We start from the raw sequence: 22,913 nt of genomic DNA, 5'->3' as shown, positions 1-22,913 counted from the left end.
AGGGCAGCCTGGAAGCCAGGACAGCCCTAGATGTCCCGGGCTTCTGTGAAACTAGCCCCATCCAACTGGCTGTTGCTATCCATTACCTCTAGGGGACTTGAGCCACTCATTACACCATGTCCCCCTACTCAACTGTGTGTCCTTACCCAGGTTGCTTAATCTCTCTGGCTTCTCCACTATGAAGTGGATATCAAAACTGTGAGTTATTCAGAGCATCTGTGTCAGGTTTCACACATGGAAGGAAGAACCATTTCATTTCAAGAAGATCCACCCGAAGAGTTCCTCTTTTTAACAGTAGTCTCACAAAAGAATGTACAAACTGGCCGCGGCCTTGGCTTTCACAGAAATTAGAGCCTAGCAGGGAAGGGTTCCTGGCAGATGGCCGGAGATGTGGGTGCACATATACTTTGTAATGGTGGGGGTGGCTGCCAAGAGGAAGTCCTCTCTGGGCACAAAGTGCCTGTGATGAACTATGGCAGTGAAGAGTTTTCTAGGGCAAAGCCCCAGAGGCTGACCAAAATTGCTGTGGCTGGCTTTCAGCCAGGGTGGGTAAAGCTCAGGTCTAGAAGAGAAGAACTATGGGGAGCTTTGCCTGCCTTGCCCCAAATACAGCCAGCAATATACAACCATCTTGCCATTTCTTGTGTATGTGTATACATGCGGAAATGTCTGTGTGCATGCCCATGCAGATATTTGTGCATGCATGTGTGCACATTCATGCAGATGACAGAACTTGATATCAGGTATCTCCTTCAATCTCTCTTCACTTTATTTTTTGAGACAGAGGCTTTCCCTGGTGCTAATGATCGCTGATTCGGCTGGTTACCACACTCCCAGGACCCTCCTGCTTCTAACTTCCCAGTGCTCAGTTTATAGGCACATACTATAGTGCACAGCTTATTCATGGGTAATAAGCCTTGAATACAGGTCCACATGCTTGTGTGGCAACAATCTTAGTGACTGAGAAATATCTCTAGTCCCCATATCTTACATTTATACAGCATACATGTGCTGAGTATCCTCAGTGTGCCCAGCACAAGAGACAGATAATGAGGAAGCACAGACACAATAACTATCCTACAGAACCCATAACTTAAGGAACTTAATACATTAGCAACACAATGTGCAGTGTACAGAGATTCCATTGGATTGCAATGGTGGATCAGACATCTTCAAAAATGCAAGAAGCAGCCCAAGGTCCTAGGTCCCGTGAAAAGCAATGCCACCATCTAGCAGTGGCAATGGGGAGGACTAAAGTCAGTTTGGCTGTTAAAGGAGCCCGAGGTAAGGTTCCTGAAAACTACAGCTAAAGAGACATAAGGTCCAATCTTTGGATGGGCCCCCTTCTGTGGGGGCCACTGTTAAAGAGTACCAGGTTTTGTCTGTCAGTAGAACACGGAGAGAATCTGAAGGAGCAAAAAGAGGCCAAGACCTAAGAGCTGGAAGAAAAACAAGTAAAGAACTAGTGTCTGGGCAGAAGCAGTCACACTCCTGACTGTTCACACCTCCAGGATGGTCGCGGCCTCTGCATACACCTGAAGGCATGCGCTGGCATTTCATCATAAGAGAAGGCATTTGGACTCTACGGATGCAAAGACACACAAGAATAATTCATGAGTGTCTGAGAGAGAGGGGTTTCAAATCAATAAAACATATAGGTGCCATGGGTTGAATTGTGCCCCCAAGAAGAGATGTCTAAATACCAATGTCTGGTGTCTATGAACAAGACTATATTTGGAAGGAGTCTCTGTAGAAGACACATAGCTAAGGACCCAATTTAATAACAACTTTCATTGCAAGCAGAGAGACATCTGGACACAGTGACACCTATAGGGAAGTTTATGGTACTATAGATAGAAGTCAAATCAACTGGTTCACAAGCTAAGCTAAGAAATCCCAAAGACTGTCTATAACACCAGCCCCATGCTTGGCAGCTTAGAGATCCCCAGCCAGGGGTAAATCAGAGAGAGGAAAGAAAAAGCAAATATTAATATGACAGTACATGGGATGTGCACGAGCTCCTTAGAGGTCGCAAACGGAAGTTAGCAGCGGGTGCATTGAGAGTCACTAAACTCCACCTGTGGGACAAGGCCAGAGGATGTAGAGCTGACAGCTACTGCTGCAGCCATGTCACCTCATGGCAGACTGAAGAGGATGGTCTTGTTGTGGTCACCTTGCAAACACCATGAGGGGTTTGCCAACGAGTGGAGGTAAGCCCCAGTACGAACAGAAAGTGGCAGATTTGGAATCTGAATAGAGGGCCTCCCCTGGTTTGCTTTTAGACCACAGAACTGCATGTAAGCAGTCCCTGACAATAAGCCACGTGCTCTTCAGAGTGAAAAGTCACGTTCTTCTCATGCTCTATCACACGCCTTAAGTCATTTCTGTCCTGGTGTAAACCAGAAGAGACAGAGAGTACCACTCTTAGCGTCAGACATCAACTTATAACTTAGTTCTAAACACTAGTGTTGGGGCAGTGAGAGGATTCAGAGAAAGGGCACTTTCCACTAAGCCTGTAGACACATCTGCACACCTACAAAATAAATAAATTCTTGCAATTAAATATTTAAGTACATTCCATTCTAAAACGGCCTACCACAAGAGTGAAATTTGTGCAATTTATCCAGCAGAAATTCAACACAGATCCTTTCCAATGGTATTTAAGTCTGCGTCCGGAGGATACAATTTGTAGACTCCCAACTATTCATCTGTTCTCATTCTTTCCATGGTTTCTCTTCTCAGGGGAAGCCCCCCCCCCATAACCCTTCAGCCTCCTACAGCTATCTCCTCTCTGTCTGACTGGGATTCTTTATGTGGAGGAAGGGCTCCTATATCCTATTCCCATCTTCTCGGACAACCTGGATCCTCTAACTCTGAGCACAGAATTGGCTACAAAACTCTGGGCTCTGAAGACCATAGGGCAGAATGGCTGTGCTAATCTGAGATGCACACCCCAGGCAAGATGGCAGAAACTTCTGCTAAGACTGAGATTCTAACATGGAAAGACACGTGCTCTATTAGCTTTGAGGTCAAGAAGTAGGAAGTACAGACACCAAACTGCTACCCCCAACCTACCACTGTCTTGCTGTGTGATCATGTAGGAAGGACACAACAACAAAGGACAGAGCTACAAATGAAGGCAAAAGAAGAAGTCCCAGGTCCAGCATTGGAGCCTTGGGATGAAACTGGACAGAGGCAGCTCCATTGCCTGGGTAGCCTAGAGGCCTATGCCATAATCTCTGGGGCTCTATCCCATTAGACTTGGGATGCTGCCCCTCACATTGAAGATGCAGACAGGGTGTTTTCCCCTCTCCAACTACGTCAACAATGTGTTGCTTTAGCCGGATAGGCACGAGAGTGTGGGCAGAGCTGGGCAAACTTGGGAGGTATGACGGATTGAGGGCTGGATGGGTGCATCCTGGCAATGAGATCGGGTCCTGATTCTGAGATGCAAAGGAAAGGCAGAGGAGAACCATGCTTCTGCCAGAGGGAATTAATCCAAAGCCAGAGGGAGGAACTGGCAAGTGGCGCTGGCAGAAATGAGCTGTGCAAACGGGGCCCAAGGCAACTGTCTGCTGCCAGACTGCTCTGCCCGAGAGCCTCTGAAAAAGGGAGAGGGAGGGAGCGGCAGCAGCACAGCATTAGCCTATATGGCCACCGAGATCTTGCTGCTGTGGTGACCATGCTGGATAGTTTTATGTCAACTTGACACAAGCTAGAATCGTTTGGTCAGAGAGAACCTCAACTGAGAAAACGCCCCTACCAAATGGGCCTGTGGTATATTTTCTTAATTAGTGATTGATGTGGAGAGTTCCACCCATTGTGGGTGAGATCACCCCTGGGCAGGGGGTCCTGGATGCTATAAGAAAGCAGGTCGAGCAAGTCATGACGATCAAGCCAGTAATCAGTGTTCCTCCACGACTACTGCCTCAGTTCCTGCCTCCAGGTTCCTGCCTTGAGTTCCCGAACTAAGTTCCTTCCATGATGGACCGTGGTATGAAAGTGTAAGAGAAATAAATCCTTTCCTTCCCAAGTTGCTTTTGGTCATGGTGTTTTACAACAGCAGAGGAAAGCAAACTCAAGACAGCGGCCAGAGGCTGAGGCACCTGGCAAAGCATGGATTCTTTGAAGAACACTTACTTCATGCACTGATATTTCTCTGCTGTAATCTTCCCCAATTGCCTTAAATCCTTAAAAGTTTGATACAATATGAAAGTGTGTGTGTGTGTGTGTGTGTGTGTGTGTGTGTGTGTGTATGTGTGTTTGTGCATGCGTGCGTAGGGGGAGGGATTTTTTTTCGAGGCAGGGATTCTCCGTAGCTTTGGAGCCTGTCCTGAAACTAGCTCTTGTAGACCAGGCTGGCTTTGAACTCACAGAGATCCGCCTGCCTCTGCCTCCCGAGTGCTGGGATTAAAGGCGTGTGCCACCACTGCCCAGCTGTGTGTGTAAATTTAATAGTGCAGAGTAGAGAGGAAGTATGAGAGCTAATCGAGATCACCAAGAATAAAGACCAAAGAAAGGAAGCTCCCCCCAAATAAACTAAAACATAAAAGACAGCTGATTCTTTCCCAGCCTTAACAGCTAGAATAAAGTTTGGTGGAGTCCCTGGTTGCAGAATGACTTTGGGACAAGAACTCCTGCCACAGGCCGCCATGTGCAAAGGCTGTCATTAGTCTAACTAAAAGGCATACTCCATGATTTCCAGGGACAGTGGGGAAAACCATCAATGAAATAAAGGAACTAGAGTCAGTCCGAAGTGCTCAGTCATGTCAGGATAAGGAGGGTGGGGAGAGTGGGGGCTTGGGCTGGAGCAGTGAAGGCAGAGCACACAGACAGGAAAGGCACAGCCAACTGCTGCATGAGGCTCAGGTTATGAAAGGGAGGACCTGCATTTTATATCATCTCTGTATAATTGCAAAAGAAAAGGAACAATGTCAGCAGAGACCGGGATTCAACAGTAACATGTGGGGATAGCTGGATGAATGCACCTTATCTCCAGGCCTGCAAGCATGGCTGGTCGTCTAGTGGACTGTATTCATTGAACAGAAGGACAAAAGTGGGCAGTTGGTCCACAAGAGAGTCACAGAAGAACGTCCTTGGAGTAACTGAAAAAAACACCTGAGGTAGTGAAGCCACAGACAAAGAACAGCCAGCTGGGCAGCCAGCCTCTACGCCAAGTTAGGGTGGGTCTGAGTGTGAGATGCCCACATGAGCTCCTTTTTGAGCACTTGCTCTCCACCTTGCACAGTTGTATCGTCCAGTTGTGGAACCTTCAGAAGATGAGGCCTAACTGGGAGAAAGTGGCTGCCACGATGCAAGGAACACAGGAGACAGGCCTTGTTTATAGTGTGGTCCTGCTTCCAACCTGAGTTCTTTGCTTCTGCTTCATATCTGCTGCCAAGGATGTGAGGGAGATGCAAGCTCACATGACCATGGACTGAGCCACTTGAGCCACCATACCTTCCTCCATCATGATGGACTATAAACAATGAGGTAAAGCAAACCTCTCTCACACCTGTAGCTGCTCCTGTCAGGCACAGTGTGACAGAGCCAAGAAAACTTACTTACAGCAAATGACAGAAGCACCAGCTAACTCCCCTTCCCTAAGTCCAGACTCATTGTTAGACTCCCACAGCAGGCTAAGCAGGGACAATGGCTCTTGCCAGAGACCACAGATATCTGTCTACTGTACAGGAGACCGGAAGAGGCTCCTCAGACATTGAAATAGGCAAGGCTAGGGCACGGGGCAAAGCCCTTCCTGTGGCAGTCCCGTCTGTTCCTTCCTCGGGAATCAGATGAGCCATGGTTGGCCACTGTTGCTCATTCACACTGTCACACTCACTGGAGTTGTAGCATGTAGTATTGTGATGTTCAACTCCACACGGAACTTCTGTCTCTACTGCTTGTCTATAGAAGAGGTCAGGAGAGGCAGGCCATGCATGAAGGACTTTGCTATACTTGGCCTTATGTCGCTCTGGCCTTACCTAAATACAGAGATCTGGGAAGGCCTGCTTGCTTGTGCAAAAGGAAAAAAAAATAAAGACACATGGAACGGAGGATGCTGTCATAGGAGTCTTTGAACTTCCCTAACTGATAAAAAGTGGATCCTACACTGCAAGGCTCCCACACTGCTGCAGGGAAGTTGAGATAACATCATTCTTCCCTTTTGACAGGTAGAGAAACTGAGGCTCAAGCACTTAGGGAGATGGACCAAACAGTAAGATGTTAGAGACAGAGAACACAGACTGAAACAACCCAGCTGGCTCAAAAGAGCAGCCTGCCCGCTCCCAGTAAGAAGAATACGTTCACGTGTTTGCAAGACACAGGAATTTGCAGTCCTGTCTCCCAGGCCCAGCAGCTCCTTGCTCACGTGTGTGCAAGATCAGAAGAGCGAAGGCTAGAGTTCAGGATGCTGCTTAGCTCGAGCAGGAGGCTCCCCCGCGCTGAGATCAGCGGCTCTGCCAGCAACTGCCTCTCCCTGCCACCAGAAGCTGCATTCCATCAGAAAGAAACACACTCCAGTTATTGGGTGGAAAGCGAGGCACATCTGCCCCCAGATACACATAGAAGCAACAGGCATGCGGCTCTGATTAATAATGAAAGGCTGGGCACAAGCACATTTCAGTGTACAGGAGAGGGGGCCATATCCTAGCTTCTTTTCCTACCACGCTCAGAAAGGCATGAAATAAGAGGAGAGTCATGAGAATTGGGAAATTAAAAAAAAAAAGACTTAAAGAAGCAAAGATATCCACCTGGCCAGGTGGCAGAGAAGCATGAATTTTATACTATTCCAGCCCGCAATTCCACACACATGTCATTTCTTTCTCGTCCTGTTTTAGGAAGGCATTCTGCTGTTCAAGAAGGAGAATGAGTGAAGTGTACCATTCTAATCCAACCCTCACCTTTAACAAATAGGGAAACTGAGGAGCCAAGATATGGTCATCCAAGTCCAATTGACAGCAAGACAGGAAACTGCATCTCTTCTCAGATAAGCCTCCCCTATGCGTGGGCTCTTGGCTCCCTGGATGAGAATGAGCATATCTTGGGCAGAAGGTGGGTGTGGGTTTTTAGGATAACGTCACACTAGTACGATGAACTTTTCTGATGACTGGATGAGCTACCAGGGTCACCTCCGCTGCTGAGATGCTGCTGTGTGGCATCTGCCTGCCTCCTACTGACTGTCCCAGTGTTGTCTGGCTGACATGTGCATGTTTTGACAGTTTGTACATAGGAATCATCAATAAGAGGTCAGTGGTGAGAAGTGCCAAGCACTGGATCTGGTTCCCTTCCACACTATTACACACTACCTCACAGAGTCACTGAGCTCCGTTCATGAGCTATTCACCTTAGACTAAAGAACGGGAATGTTGGGTGAGTGTGGCCACAAGGACAGCTTCTGTGACCAGTTGAACCTGTTACATACCTTATCTAATGTACCAGGACCTGCCCCACTGACTTTTGGAATTTTCACGCAAGACTCATCCTTCTGAATGAATTAACAACATATCACATCAGGTCAACCTTTACCTGAGCTCCATGGGTGATGGCCAAGCCTATCTCTAGCCCCTGTCACTCATATAATGATATAGTATTTGTCCTTATGTCTTTGAATTTGCAGGGTCCTTATCAACAAACAGTGGTTGGAAAATTCAATATTCTATCCCACCCAAAGAAAGGTATTTTTGTTCAGCTTTTGAGTTGTATATAGCTTGAGCTTTGGAGTCCAGTGTCTGTGGAAGGGGAAGATGCATCTTTTCATCTGTTTCTGAGACGCCTATAAAGCTTTAGTTGCAGAGGTTAGGTCTGAGGGTATCATTAAAGGCTTTCTTGATCCAACTTTTAGTCATTAGGATGCTTTTAGCTTCTGTAACAAATAAGCTCTAACACATTATAGCTGAACACACACACACACACACACACACACATTTTTACTCATTCAATAACAACCCTGCTTAGAAGACAGTTCTTTAGCAGGTAATTCAAAGACCAAGGTTTCTTGAATATTTTGAGTCCATCATCTCCTGGGAGCTTGGACTTATCATCACCCAGTCAAAGTCTGATGAGAGAATGTGGACTCTAGTGATCATACTTGTAAACTGTTTGAGCCTGAGAGAACATGCAGACCTTAGAAAGTCTTCCGCTTTGACTGCAGCTCTAATGAGTTAGGCATTCTGGGAAATGTAGTCTTCGGTCATAGAGACTGTTCCCATTCTTAGAGAAAAGTGAGGCATTTATCTTGTTCTCTTCCAGAGGCAGAAAGAGTTACTAGGAATTTTCCATAGATCTCAGCACTGAGGAATTCGTCTATTTTCCTTACTGGGTCTCCGTGGGTTTAATGGGAAAATGAGGGAGTGAAGGCAAAGCTCTCAAGACAGAGAAAATAGAAAGATCTGGACTCAAGCAAGCTGAATCACACACTGCATAACCCACCTGGCCAGAGGTCATAGGACTGAAACTCAGCACCAGAACATCGGGGATAAAGAAATCTCCCCATAGATATAGTCTGGGCCAGGGGTTTCCCTATGTCTTCTGGTCCTATGGGGCTGGACCATTCTTTCCTGCAGAGCTATACTGTGTACCATAAGGCAGATGTTTGACAGCATTTATGAATTCTGACAGTAGGGTTCCCCTCCACAGGTAGGAAATCAAATCTGTTTGTGATATCACCACATGTTCACTGTGGATAGCAGGCATCAACCTCAGTTAAGGAGGCGTGGTCAAGGGAGAGGCTGCAAGTCTCAGAAGTAAATTGGGCTGCGGTGAGGGTAGGGAGACACCGGCCCAGTACCCTCACATAGCTGGAGTCTTTGGCTTAACTGAGCACAGTGGAACCCCAAATTTAGCTTCTTAGGAATACTATTCCATCTACCAGAAGAAAAGAAGACAACATGTGCCATAGGCACAGCAGAAAAATTAATCACTTTTACTTAAGGAACAGGGCAGGCCTAGATGGTACGACTCACAAGACTAGCAGAGAGTCAGTATCTTCCCATGCAACCCGAGACTACGGTGAAGTATGATCTCATGGGCAGACACCCAGCAAAGTGGCTGGTGTGCAATAGATGGTCCACAAATGCCAGCTAACTATAGCCTGGCCCCCATCGTTCTTCCACTTGAACACGGGACGGTAATGTTCCAAGTGAATGAAGATTTAATGCAATTGCCATTTGATTTAATTTCCAAATGCGTTAAAACTGTTAATTCAACACATCAGCATGCAGCTGATGAAGTAGTCAAAATAATTCAAGGGAACCAATACTTGTCAGGTTTTATTTATCCACATTTTCACTTCTTTAAAATAAGCTGGTCGCTGTGCCTGTATAAAGTACAATATACATAGATATCTCCCTGCTAGCTTCCCCCACACACATATGTTCAAGTTAAGTTTTCCACCCTTTTTCCATCTGTCATTTCTCCCTTCCCATGAAAAGCTAATGGAGACGCTATCAAGAGCGAGAAAGTGAGAGGCTGAGGTGGGGCAGCTGGCGAATGCAGGGACGATGAAACCGACAAAGACAAGCATCACATCACACACACACATACACACACACAGACACGTGAAAACACACACAGAACCATGCTTGTCTTGGCTCTGTATATGTGACCATCCTCCCAAATCTAAGGCAGCTAGCATTCATTATTCCATTTTTACGCTTAGGGAGTCACAGAATTCCATTCCCAATTCATATAGTCAACAGAGAGTTGAATCATAATCTGGAACCAAGACCCAGACTCCTTATCTATGTGTTCTTGGGGATCACAGCTACAGTAAAGGATAATGTAAGCTAGGATGGAAGCATGAGAAGGCTATCCTAGAGGGAACAAAGTCTGCATAAAAAAGATGATATTACTGAGCTTCTCTGAGAACTGGCAAGAAGTGGGAGCGGCAGGGAGGAATTGGGTTAATGTGAAAAGCTGTTCAACTTTTTGATCTAAGTTGGATGCACACACTAACATTTGAAGCACTCCTGGGTAAACAGGTAGGGTTCATCACAATCCAAGAGTCTTCCATTAAAAAGGACCAATGAGAGCCCAGAAGCTTTTTCATAAGGAAATGATGATCTCATGGCCACATGGCAGGCTGCATAATTAGCATGACTGGAGAAGGTAGACTCGGGCTCCAAATCACAGCTTGCGTAGATCAAGGCCATAAGAACAACACAGGACATTACAAAGCTTGCAGGCTCCACTGGAAGAAGAAAAGCATGATGAAAATGCATGCTTGAAGGGGAGAGGGGAAAGAAGCAGGTAGCTGCAAAGGAGACAGATATAACTTTATCAGGAGTAGAAGAGAAATGAGTTCAAATGAGGAGCGCCTCCAAAAGGAGGGAAATGCCTCTGATGAGTGAAGGCAACAAGCATCCCCCCTATGATGAGTGCTTTGAGGTATGCTCCAGGCAATTTGCAGTTCAAAAATAAGACTTTAAGAAAAATAATAATCAAATAAGGAAGGGATGGTAAAGGGCTTGAGTAGAGCTGCATGTTTGTGGAGGGTGACTTGGAACTATCCATGGGCAGATGTGTGGGTGTTGCCAGGAAGAAACTGGACGCACAAAGCTTCTCATTTCAAGCACCTGTGCTCTAGCAGAAATGAATAGCATACAGGTACAGTTTTGATGTGGTCCCTAGGATGTCTCCTCTGTTGGGAGGTGGTGAGACAGTTAGAAGGGAAGGCCTACAGGGAGGTCTGCAGTGGCTACTACTGTCAAGTTCATCTGAAAACAAAGTGCCTAGGAGGTAAGAAAAGCCCTCTTCTGGGTGTGCTTATAATGGGACCTCAGTTTCCAAAGACAATTAGATCAGAGATCCCTGACCTGCTAAATGATTAAACCTTTGGTGGATTCATGGTACAATTGCATCATCCATCCTGTAGTGGTGGGAAATAGAAGGCAGGGCCTTTGGAGGAAGTAGGTAAATGGAAGCATGGCCCTGGGACTCTGTCTTTCTCTGGCCACTTCCTGTAGCCTCTTCTTTCTGCTTCTTGTCTATCATGAAGAATTCCCTTAGCCACATACAGAAGTACGGCTGAAGCCACTACCATGGTATTTTGCTCAAGCACATGGGTCAATAAATCAGGGACTAAGCCTTCTGAAAGTGTGAGCCAAGGTAAATAATAGTCAATCTTCCCTCCTTCCTCCCTTCCTTCCTCCCTCCCTTCCTTTTTTTATTTGTATTGTTTGGTCTTTAGCAATGGTCATACAAATTAACTAAAGCAGGTCACATTCCCTTCAAGGGAACTACTACTTCAAAGGACCTCAGTCTCTTCTGCTTTTGTGTCCTGGCCATGAAGTGAGCAGTTAGCTCTTCCATACTATGCTCCCACCATTGACTTTCAGTATCCCCACCAATATTCCCAAGCAATAGACTGTGACCCAAATGAAGTTTGTTTTTCTTTTTTTCATGTGTTTGTTATCTCAGGTATTTTGTTTTGGCGGTGACTTTCTCACATGTACAAAGATAAAAGTGACACTATCTGATAACAACAAGATCTAGGAAATCAGAGCATAACACCAAGGATTGAAGCTACAGAAGTTGGGCTGAAAATCCTGTGAGTGTTCTGTCAGATGAGGCCTTCAGAGGAGACCTCTCTGAGAGGCTGCTGCTAGGGCAGAGGCCAGAGGGAACAAAGCGCGTGAGTGATCTAATTACCAGAAAGAAAACTACACCTGGCAAAGAGACAAGCAAGTACAAAGGTCCTGGGGTCAGAACTAGCTGGGTATCTTTCAAAGAGGACAAGGATCAGTGTAGTTAGAGAAGAGATGAGACGGCTAATGTGTGCGAGGGGAGGGGGTCAGGAATCAAAGAGACAGAGAAGACAGACTTAGAGGCCACGGCAAATGTGTGAACTGTATTCTGAGTATGATATAACTGCTGAAGGGGGTGTGTGATTCATGTACATGTGTGTGAGTGTGTGTGCGCGCACGTGTGTGTATGATTCACGTGCATATCCCTCCCCCCCACAGATATACCATAGCATGTCTATTTCTTCGATCCTTGCTCATCATGTTTCAAAACGGAGCCAGGCTAGCCCTATCCACACACCTGCCAAGGCCACGGGACCCATCACTTGTGGAATGACTTGTAGCAACCTTGCTAGCTTTTCAAGACTGCATTGTTCACTCCATGTGGTATTATGGGACCCACCATTCTGGATTTTTCAGGAAGTGTGAAATAGAAGGCGGAGATAGGCGGCTTACGTTTGTCACTTGAAATCAGTGTGAGCTTGATAAATCTCCATCTCTGTTCCTTCATTTGTAAAAGGGGGTTACTAATGGTCTACTTCAGAGGGTGATTGTTAAGATGCTTAAGCTCATGTAGCTGGTGCCTGATACCAACTCTATGGTATGCGCTGTAAGTCTGTATGTATCCTCTAGCCAGAACACACCTTCTTGGACTCAATGAATATTTACTAATAACACAAACATAAGAAGGATTCAGCAGCTCTTGTCATTCTAGATTTCAAGCTATAGCTGTAAACTCAAGGTAGTTTAAGTAAGAATTGTTCCCATAGGCATATAAACTTGAATACTTAGTCACCAGGGAGTGGCACTATTTGATAAGGTTAGGTGTGACCTTGTTGGAGATAGTGTGTCACTGGGAGTGGGCTTTGAGGTTTTAAAGGCCTACACCAGGACCAGTCTCTCTCTTCTTGTTGCCTGCAGACCCAGGTGTAGATCTCAGCTACTTCTCCAACGCTATTTCCACCATGCCTTCCACCAAGAAGATAATGGACTAAGCCTCTGAAACTGTAAGCAAAGCCCAGTTAAAAGCTTTCCTTTATAACAATTGCGAGTGGTCATGGCGTCTCTTCATAGCAATAGAGGGACCAAGACACTGACAGGTAGTGAATGAACAAAAGAGACCAAGATAGGAGAGTAGTCAGTTGTAGAGAAATCAGAACATACAGCTCTCTATCACCAGCCCAGGATACAGGACGATCAATGTGGCCCATCTTTATACAACTTCAAGAACTTTTGGAGGCTGGAGAGATGGCCCAGTGGTTAAGAGCACTGGCTGCTCTTCCTAGAGGACCTGAGTTCAATTCCCAGCAACCACATGGTGGCTCACAACCATTTATAATGAGATTCAGTGCCTTCTTCTGGAATGCAGGCGAACAGTGTGTACATAATAAATAAATCTTAGAAGCTTTTAAGCATGATATACAATATTTAAAGAAGAAAAAAAATAAGACAATACCAAATGGTGTAAGTAAAGCATTTCTGCAGCTAATATCAACGTATAAGATGGATATGATGACCTCAGTCCTCTCTCTCTCTCTCTCAGAAGAGTGAGTGCTAAATCTAACCAAAAATTAAGTGTCCAATATGTGGAAAAGCCTCCCTTAAGACAGAACAAGGAGAGAACCTTTGGGCAACAACCCCTAATAAAAATGGTAAAAATAAAATTGTTGATAATAACAGACATAATTTTGTGGGTACTTATGTTGTGCTAGGGTCTATACATATTCCACTGTCTATGTCCAAGGGACCTGCAGTTTGAATAAGAATGGCACCCACAGACTCACAGATCTGAATGCTTCATTAAGAGGGAGTGGAACTATTTGAAAAGATTAGGAAGTGTGACTTCATTGAAAAAGTGTATGCTGGATGTAGGCTTTTGGGTTTTAAAAAGCTCAAGCTGAGCCCAGAGTCTCTTTCTTCTCACTGCTTGCAGAACCAGGTGTAGAACTCTCAGCTATTCGCCAATACCATGTCTGCCTGTAAAGACAACTTGCTCATCACCGTAACAACAAACTAAACCTCTGAAACTGTAAGCAAGCTCCAATTCAATGCTTTATTTTATATGAGTTGCCATGGCCACAGTATCTCTTCACAGCAATAGGACCCTCATTAAGAGAGAACCCATCAGATAAATGTATTTATCCCATTGTATAGACAAGGAAAATGGGGCCAGAAGTGAGTCAGAAGTGAGTGTGTGCTTAACCTGAAGTCTCACAGGTAGCAGAGATCAAGACCAAGACTGAAATTCAGGTATATTCTAATCTACAGTCCGTACTCTTAATCACCATGCTCCAGCTGAACTCACCTGACGATCCACACAGCCATAACATTTTCCAGAGACACTAACTTTATGCTGACAAGTCCCGAGTACTTGGTGGGGTATGGACGTGTGTGTGTGTGTGTGTGTGTGTGTGTGTGTGTGTGTATAACAGCGCTCTGGCTGTCTTCCAGCTCACTTTGTAGACCAGGCTGGCCTCAATGTCCCAGAGATCTGCCAGCCTCTACCTCCTGAGTATGCCACCACTGCCTGGCTGACAGCAAATTCTAAAATCGTTAATTTATGAATATTAGAATGAAGCTGAGCAACAATTTATGTCCTTTCACCAAGCAAAACACCCTGAAATGGAAGAGCCCAGAACCATCAGAAATAAGTGGAGAGAATAAGAACGTTTATAAGCACTGGCCTGGAACAGGTAGGCAGGGGACGGGCTGTCAAGTGAGTGAAACCTCAATTACAGGGTAATCTAACATATAGCCAGTACATTATCACAACTCAATAAACAGCTTCTTCAGAATTAAGTAATTCCAATTTGCTTTCATTGCCGTCTGAGTCGCCCAAAGAATGCTGATACCACCTACAGCTAAGATTAGGCTGCATCTTCTAAAGCCCTGATTTGCACTGTGCTAGGATGCTGGTGAGCAAAGGAACATGAGGGCACGTCAGTGTGCATGGAGACAGGGACTCATCCCAGCTTGCTCTGCTCACCTCAGTGCGTACACTTGCTACGGAAGCCATGGCACAGGCCTCCCTCCAGCCCTGGCACCTCAGGTACTGGGTGGAGAGGCTATACGCTCTCAGTCACAGATAGGTCACAGTTTGAATGAAGGGCACAAGCTACATTTTCATGCTCTTTCCTCCTGTTCAAGCATTACCACATGGGGATTAGTACCACCCTCCATTTTACATAGGCCTTAAATGATTTCTCCAAGGCCACGGAGGTACTGGGTGAGGCGTCTGGTCACTGAGTCGCACCTGACACGTGGGTCAGTCACAGCTCTGAACACTCCTGCACTGGTCATCCCGTTTCACCCTCACGACACCCTCCCAGGGACAAAATCCTATCACTCTATTCCTAGATGTATCTGCTGAGGCACTGAGAGCTTTAGACCCTGTTCAAAGTCACAGAGATGAATCAGGATAGGTCCAGGAGTCCAAGCGAGACATCTTGACTCAGGCATTACTGTGTGCATGGGAAGAAAAACACAACAAGGATCATTTTCTTTTCCCAATGCCCCAAAGTTAGCTGAATGTTCACGTCTGTCTCTTCAGCCCATGCAAACTGTATGATAAGCAAAAGCCATTGTCACTCAGGAGGAGAAATGGCAGTGGGGGCCACTGCTTCAACAGCAAGTGGCCCTTAGGAAGTCAGTTACTTTTGCTTTTTAGATATTTCTCCTTTCCTCGCCAAAAGAATGACTGCTATTCTTCTTTTCATTTTAAATACAAGTATTTCAGCGCGGAAGCACGCAAACCGCTGGCTCGGCCAGGGCTGTCTTTTAGTGGGGAGAATCAATCTTCATAAGACCTTGCCCTCAAATGCTCTCGTCCCCTGCCTTCAAGTGGCCACTGGCCACGGACTGGAAGCTGACAGGTTTCCTTTGGGTACCTCCGAGTAACCCTGCTCTCACTGCCTTACATGTACTGGGGGAGCGTCTCTACCTGCTTGCCTGTTATCTCCATCCCTTTGACACTGATTATAACATTGTGATACCATGAGCCAACAAAGCCCTAATCCCCAGCCCCCTCTCCCGAACATAGCTATAGCAGTCCACCTCAGACTCAGATCCAACCCTAACTCTCCCTTTAGGATGACCCTCACCTCATCAGCCCTGCTATGCTGGCTCTCTCAGCTATAAAAGAAGTTGAAATAAAACCACTGTGAAGAGCTGCAATTAAGATCAAATGAGACAGCGTATGTGAGGGGACCAAGCAAATGGCTTGTCACCCACTCAGTATTAAAATGTGGGGGGAAGGTGTGCTTAAAAAGTGAAATCCTCTGCCAAAAGAGTGGATGAATTTTATCAAGGTGCCATAAAACGGAGCCAGATTACAGAAAGTACTAATGCACCATTGCCCACTGCAGAGGAGCCGCAGAAGCTCCCAGTCACCTCTCAGAGGACAGCATGGGCTGCAGGGGAAGGGGTTATGGAGGGGTCACAGTCACACATCTGACTAATGCACCCGGGACCAGAATTCACACTCTACTCTGTGCCTTCACTAGGCCCCAGTGGATACAGCCAACAAAGACAAAGCACTGTCCCAGTGACCACCATCTCCAAGCCAAGAGAACATGGCTTCAGCAATCCCCCTGCCCCGGTAGCTCATAGATCAACACTTCTACACCTCTTCACCCTGACTCTGAGTAGAAGACATAGGGAAAGAACAAAGCAAGCATTTTCTGGCCCCGTTTTTCTATGAGTACAAACTTCAAGGTACAGCACTGACTGCCATGGTCTTTCCCATCCCCTCAGAACCACTCTGTATCAGTCAGGTATGTGCAGGGTGCCTCACAGTTCTGTCCCAAGGCCAACCACATCTGGGTACCTCCTGATAGGCACAGCCAGAGGCTTGTCTCATAGGTGAATCTTGACCCTGTCAAATTGGCAGTCGCTATTGTCCACGAAAGGAGACAAGGTGACGTGAGTGTTATTACATCACCCTCCATGTGACTACCCACCTGGAGTCAGGATAGCTCAGAATAGAGAGCCCAAGCAGTGATCTCCATTCACACAGTCACCAGTCACACAGAGCCAGCAAAGAGAAGTCAAAAATTATTTTCACCAATAAGACGGCAGAAAGCAAAAGAGAATGGGGCATTCAACTGTGGGACTCCCAAAGCAGAGTGGGAAATCAACTATGAAAAGGCACAGTGAGTGCTCCAGGAGACAGCTCAGGAAATTAGAGTCACTGAGTATTAGAAAGGCCTGCAAAGGCCACTGTGTCACACAAATCAATCTTATGGGACCAGAAAAGTTAAGATCTGAGCCTAATGCAATCAAAGTGATGGTTTCTTTTATATATTAATGGCACGTCATGTGAATAAACTTAAAGGTGCCTTTTAAAATATTATTTTGTTCATGACCACCTAATTTGTTGATCTTTGTCTTAAAGGTTCATGACATTCTGGTGATGAAGTAAGTGCCCGCTGGAGCCAATGTGCACTCACAGGGCACAGAAATCTCCCAGTTGAGACTCATGAAATGATGGGCCATGCCGATGAAAGCAGTCAAACACTAGCAACTTCTGTCGTTCCGTGAACACAGAACCCATGCTAGGTATAAGCCTTGAATAGGAGTGCTTGAAAGAGACAGAGGATACCCTCCTGCTTCCAGAGCTCACGTCTGAAAAGGGGGACTAAATGAAGCACAAGCAAAGGGAGGTGTGATAAGAGCCATGGAGGTGCATTATTTCCTTTCCCTATTGCTAAGCTGGGCTAGGATGTCCTGGCAGAAGCAACTGAAGATAAGGTTTAATTTGGCTCATGGCTCCAGAATGAAGTCCGCTGTGGTAGACAGCCATCTCAGCCGCAGCTCGAGGCAGCTGGTTACATTCCATCCACATTTGGGAAGCAGAGGGCGGTGATGCTCATTCTGGGCTCACATTCTTATTATTCAGTCCGTGACATCCGTTCACCTAACAGTGCTGTCCGTAGCTGAGATATTCTTCCCAGGTTGATTTAATATAAGTAATCCAACACAGGTACGTCCCAAGGCCAATCAAATCTGGGTAACTCCTGGTAGGCACAGCCAGAGGCTTGACTCATAGGTGAATCCAGACCCCGTCAAATTGGCAGACGCTGTTGCCCATCACAGTAGGAAAGGAGACGAGGTGACATGAATGTTAATACATCACCCTCCACCCTGACTATCTACAAAGTCAGGATAGCTCAGTGAGTGCCAATATATCATCCTCCATGTGACTATACATGCAGAGTCAGGATAGTTCAGAATACGGAGTCCAGACAGTGCTCTCCATTCTGGTCCCATTGAAGCCACCAGTCACACAGAGCCAGCAACGAGAAGTCAAAGTTTTTACACCAATCCATGCTCAAATAAAAACAGAGCAGCAGTGGCAGCAACAACCGCAAACAGCCCAGAGCCTTCTGAGAATCAGGCGCTATTTTTTCTCCCTTCAAACACAGCAGGTATTATTCTACAGCTGGCACAATACGAACAGGTTCATTATTTCATTCACTAAATATTTGCTATATTGAAATTTTAATCAGTGAACATAGCAGTGATAAAATGAATACATTCATACACTATTGCTGCCTGTGTAAACCGCCAAACCATTCTTTGCAAAAGCAATATTACAATAGAGAGAAGAAAATTCATAAAGATATTCATATGCTTTGGTCTACCAATTCAACTTCCAGAGATTTATCTAAGGAAAGAATCTGTTTTTATATAATAATTAAAAAAAAACTAAAATTATTATTAGTTGTTGTTTTGGGAGAACTGAACTGAGATGTTAATTTTTGCACACTCAAAGGAAGAAATGATATAAACAGAAACACCTGGAAATACTTAAATGACTGTGGATATGGGGATTTTTAAAAAGAGGAAAATGCACTGGACTGCACGGGCATTCGTTTCTTTTCTGCTGCTGTGTAACACCGTGACCAGAGGCAGAGTTTATTTTGGCTTGTGGTTATAGAGGGGAGTCCATATGGTGGGGGAGGCAACAGCAGGCAGCCAGAACAGGAAGACGAGAGATGATATATTCACTCACAAACACAAAGCAGAGAGAGCAAAGCAGAAGCCGGGTGAGGCCAGGCTATGGCCTCTCAAAGCCCATCCCCAGTGAGTTACGTCCTCCAACAAGGCTCTGCCTCCTAAAGGTTCCCTGGCCTTCTCAAACAGTGCCAGAAACCTGAAGCCAAGTGTTTAAATGTGGGAGCCTAGGAGGGATTTTGCTAATTCAAAGCAGCACAAATGGCATGTGCCTGATAAGCAGGAGAACTCAAAGAACAGCTTCAGTAGGCATAGGGTTTGCCAAAGTCCTCCAAAGAGGCAGGAAAGGGAATGCGGGATTTGAATGAGAATGGTCTCCAGAGGTGCACACATTTGAATACTTGGTTCCCAGTCAATAGAACTTTTTGGGAAGGATTAATAGGTACGGCCTTGTTGAAAGAGGTGTGTCAGTGGGGGCGGACTTTGAGGTTTCAAAAGCCAAGGCGATTCCTAGTTAGTCCTCTTTTTGTCTCGTGCTTGTAAATCAAGACGTGTGTGCTCGTCTTCGGCTACTGCTCCTGATGGTAATCTATGCCTATTTGTCTGCTTCCGTGTTTCCTGCCATGATAATCATGGACTCAAGCCCCCTGGAACCACAAGCCTCACATTAGATGTTTTATTTTATAAGCTGCCTCAGTCACGATGTTTTGTCCTGGCGACAGGAAAGTAATTAAGACAGGGGCCCATGTGCATGTTGTAAGGGAATCGTGGACATACCTCAAAGTGAACAAACACAAGAAAACAGATGAGCGTTGACTCCAGAGCATTTGGGAGGTAGGCTCCCTCTTTCAAAAGTCTTCCTGAAATATTGTCATTACAGGAAACGTGCAGCTATAAAACCCTCACAAACAATTCTACGAGAACATTTCAGTAGGACATCCCTAAACCACAAAGGACATGTAATCATCTTGATTTGAAATACAAGTCAAACTTGCAGGTTGCATCTGTGGTAGACATCCCACACGTAGGTATCTCCTATGGGAGAATGTTCTGGAGAGCAGTGACTGTAAAGCTGTCTCGCGCTGTTGGGAGGAGGTGGAAGCAACAGGCGAGAGAAGGAGCTAGCTGTATAAAAATGGAGTTAAGATTCCCGTAACCAGCCAGTTGGCAAAGCTGTGGCGAGGCGGCACTCACCTTTCACGATCAGCTCTGCGTAGTTGGACACGCCGGACCCACCATCTGAGCGGATTACACAGCGATACTTGGAGACGCTGCGTTGAGAGGTGTCTGCCACACTGACCGTGGCCGAGAAGCGCCTGTGGTTGACCACACGAGTGACCATGAGGGCCGTGTCTCTGCCATTCCATTGCTGAAGACACAGAAAGAAAAGGAAGAAGAAATCATAGTACCAGGACTTCCTACAAACCTTCAACATAGACCCCATGACCTTTGAATGCTCCAGGGGCCTAGGACTTCCTTGAAATAGAATGGCAAACCGCTTCTATCTAGTCAAACCCCACCCACTGAATGCACCGCCACAGGTCTGTCAATCCAGCACTCTAAAAGCTGAGGCAGGTGGCTTCCAAGTTTGAGGCAAGTCTACATAATGAAGCCTTCTCAAAAAATAGGAAGGAAGGAAGGAAGAGAGGGAGGGCAAGAAAAAAAAAATGATTCAAGGGGAAGGGTGTCTGCTTGGAAGGAACTGGGACAAAAGCTTCTCCTAATTGCCTCAGCTCCTGGCTCAGCACACTTTTGGAGTTGGCTCCATTCCCTTAACCTTCGCTCTTCTTATTTTCCTTCAATCTCATAAGCAGAAACCGCAGTATTTCCCCAAAGACGGCCTTCAGCAGATTAACAAACAATTCAACCCACATAGAGTATTAGTAATCTCCCTTGCTCTCAGATCCTCAGCAGGTGATCAATGTCTCAATGGCTTTGACTCCCATCTGCCCCAGGCTGTCACTGTCGATAATTTCTACCTCTCCTCTTTGCCATGCCCTCTTTCCTCTGCTCAGAATGTTCTATGTCCCTGGGAACAGCCCCTTTCCCACTGATCAATGTTTAGCCTGCCACTGCCTCTAGGAAGCTCCCTCATCAATCATGCCACCATCTGAAAGGCAGCTGTGCCTCTCTGTACTGTGCAAACCTTTCCCACATCCTGGTCCATGACTGTTCCCCACTTGAGACCATGAGTCCCCAAGAGACAAAAATCCCATTCATTTTCCTATACCAACTCTACCAAGATTTGTAGGATCAGGGCAAATACACATAAGTGTTTGTCTTTAGCAATCTGAGTTTTAGGTGTGATGCTTTGGGTTAAATAGATTCTTTCACAGTAGCAAGCTGTAGTAGCTGGGAAGGCATGCATGAGGATGCATTTTGAGTGGATATTTACTAAGCACCTAGTATGCAGCTGATCCCGAGCTGGGTGCTTTTGTGTAATCCTCCATTTTAATCTTCACAGCCTTGTTGAGGTGTGTGTTATTGCTGCTCTTCTCAGAAGAATCAAATGTCAGAGAGGTTAAATAAATATGTAGAGCAAACACATCCCTCATCCAGGCTTCCCCGCATCCGTTCAAACATTTTTTTTTCCTAAGACTTTATCCCCATTGCCTGCTTTAATGTAATTTTTATCTCTCAAGTGAAATGGAGGGTTTTAATTGTCTGGTTGGATTTAGAGAAACCTGGCTATTTATGATTCCCAGGCCTCATGTCTTCCTAGATAAGATCTCTTTTGCTTCTCCCATGAAGTACATATTCTATCCATGTGCACAACCCATTTTTTATGTCATTTTCCAATCTACCTCCCATCAGGAACATGTTTAGATGGGGATACAGGAATGGGCAGGGCAGCTGATGAGGTAGTACCAAGCCCATGAGGATATGGCAAACCAAGAGACAGGAAGCAGAGTCACCAAAGCTCCCACCAAAGGAAAGACTTGCTTCAAATTAGTTGGGGGAGTCAAAAAGGGCAATTTCCTTCACCACAATGTTTTAACATTCTTAGGACTTTCAGCCTCAAACTGGATCACCGCTGCATTTCCAAATACTAAAGCAAATGGCATTTCCCAAAATCAGGACAACAAGAAAGGTAGCCATACCCTCCTCCCATGCCAGAAATGATCCAGCATGACCAAAATAAAGCCACATAAGGGAGCAGAAGTCACTGGAACTATAGCCCCCAAACACCTGTGCATGTCTTGGAGAATCCTTGCAAGAAATAATACAGCTTAGACCTAGGTACAAAAAGCTACCAGATACTAAAGAACACCCCCACTTCATGATAGTGTGATAAAGAGGTTGAAAAGATTCTGGAAAATAGAAGAATCAAACCCTGATTTGGAAAAGGTGCAGAGTGTATAGGGGAGGGGACTTCAGAGGATATAGGGTCACCCAAAGTGCTCCATCTTCACCCTTTCTTAGCAGGGCAATGCAAGAACACTTTAATACATGCGTGAGTCAGTGACAGAGGATTAGTTAGATATTGTCTAACCCGATTTATTTATAAAGCTTTCCTTTCTTTCCCTCTCCCCTCCCCTCTCTTTCTTCCCATACACAACAGATTCGTCAAAAACTGCTCACCTGTGGAGCCACTGTGAGCGATAAATGAGAATGTACACAAAACACTTAGCATTAAGGCACATTCTGGTGTTAAAAGAGTTTGCAAATTAACCATGAAATCAGCAAAGAAAAATTCTGTCAGTGGAATAATAGCTCCCCTCCCAAAGATTCGCACACCCTAATCCCAGAACCTGTGAAAATGCAAACATACACACACACACACACATACACACACACACCTGGGATCAATGTATCACAAAGGTTTACAAGCTAAAGTGGGAGTGGGGGAACGTGAGAGTCAGAGAAGGAGGTATGTGTAGAAGGACAGGTTAGAGGGAGGCAGCATTCACTTGAATCTGAAGGAGGGAGTCAGGAGCTAACTGACTCATGGGTATTGTTTATAACAGGAAATTGGAGGCCCCGGTATCATTTATAAAAGGGAAGGCATTCTCCCCAGACACTTACAACCAGACCAGCCTTTTGTCATTTTAAAACAACATCATCAACATCTACAAGGTTCACAATCAAAAAAACCAAAAACTACAATCAAGGCTAGAGAGATGACTCAGCACTGCCTGCTCTTCCAGGGGACCTGGCTTCAATTTCCAGCATTCGTACAGCAGGTCATAATCATCTCTGACTCCAGTTAGAGGACAT

At 45.6% G+C, this 22,913-nt stretch overlaps 1 protein-coding gene across 1 annotated transcript in view; it reads right to left on the bottom strand.

Annotated features, from left to right (window-relative positions):
- Window positions 1–22,913, bottom strand: part of Ptprt (protein tyrosine phosphatase receptor type T) — a 784,117-nt gene that overhangs the window by 647,708 nt on the left and 113,496 nt on the right. Inside the window, exon 6 of the mRNA XM_042055120.1 lies at window positions 19,890–20,064. Within this exon, the coding sequence (XP_041911054.1) occupies window positions 19,890–20,064 (175 nt within the window). The remainder of the gene's footprint in view (window positions 1–19,889; window positions 20,065–22,913) is intronic.

This window comes from Arvicola amphibius, chromosome 5 (genome assembly GCF_903992535.2).
Source record: "Arvicola amphibius chromosome 5, mArvAmp1.2, whole genome shotgun sequence".
NCBI classification, from domain to species: Eukaryota; Metazoa; Chordata; class Mammalia; order Rodentia; family Cricetidae; genus Arvicola; species Arvicola amphibius.
The sequence above is the reverse complement of the archived record's forward strand: the minus strand, read 5'-3'. Positions and strand labels throughout refer to the sequence as shown.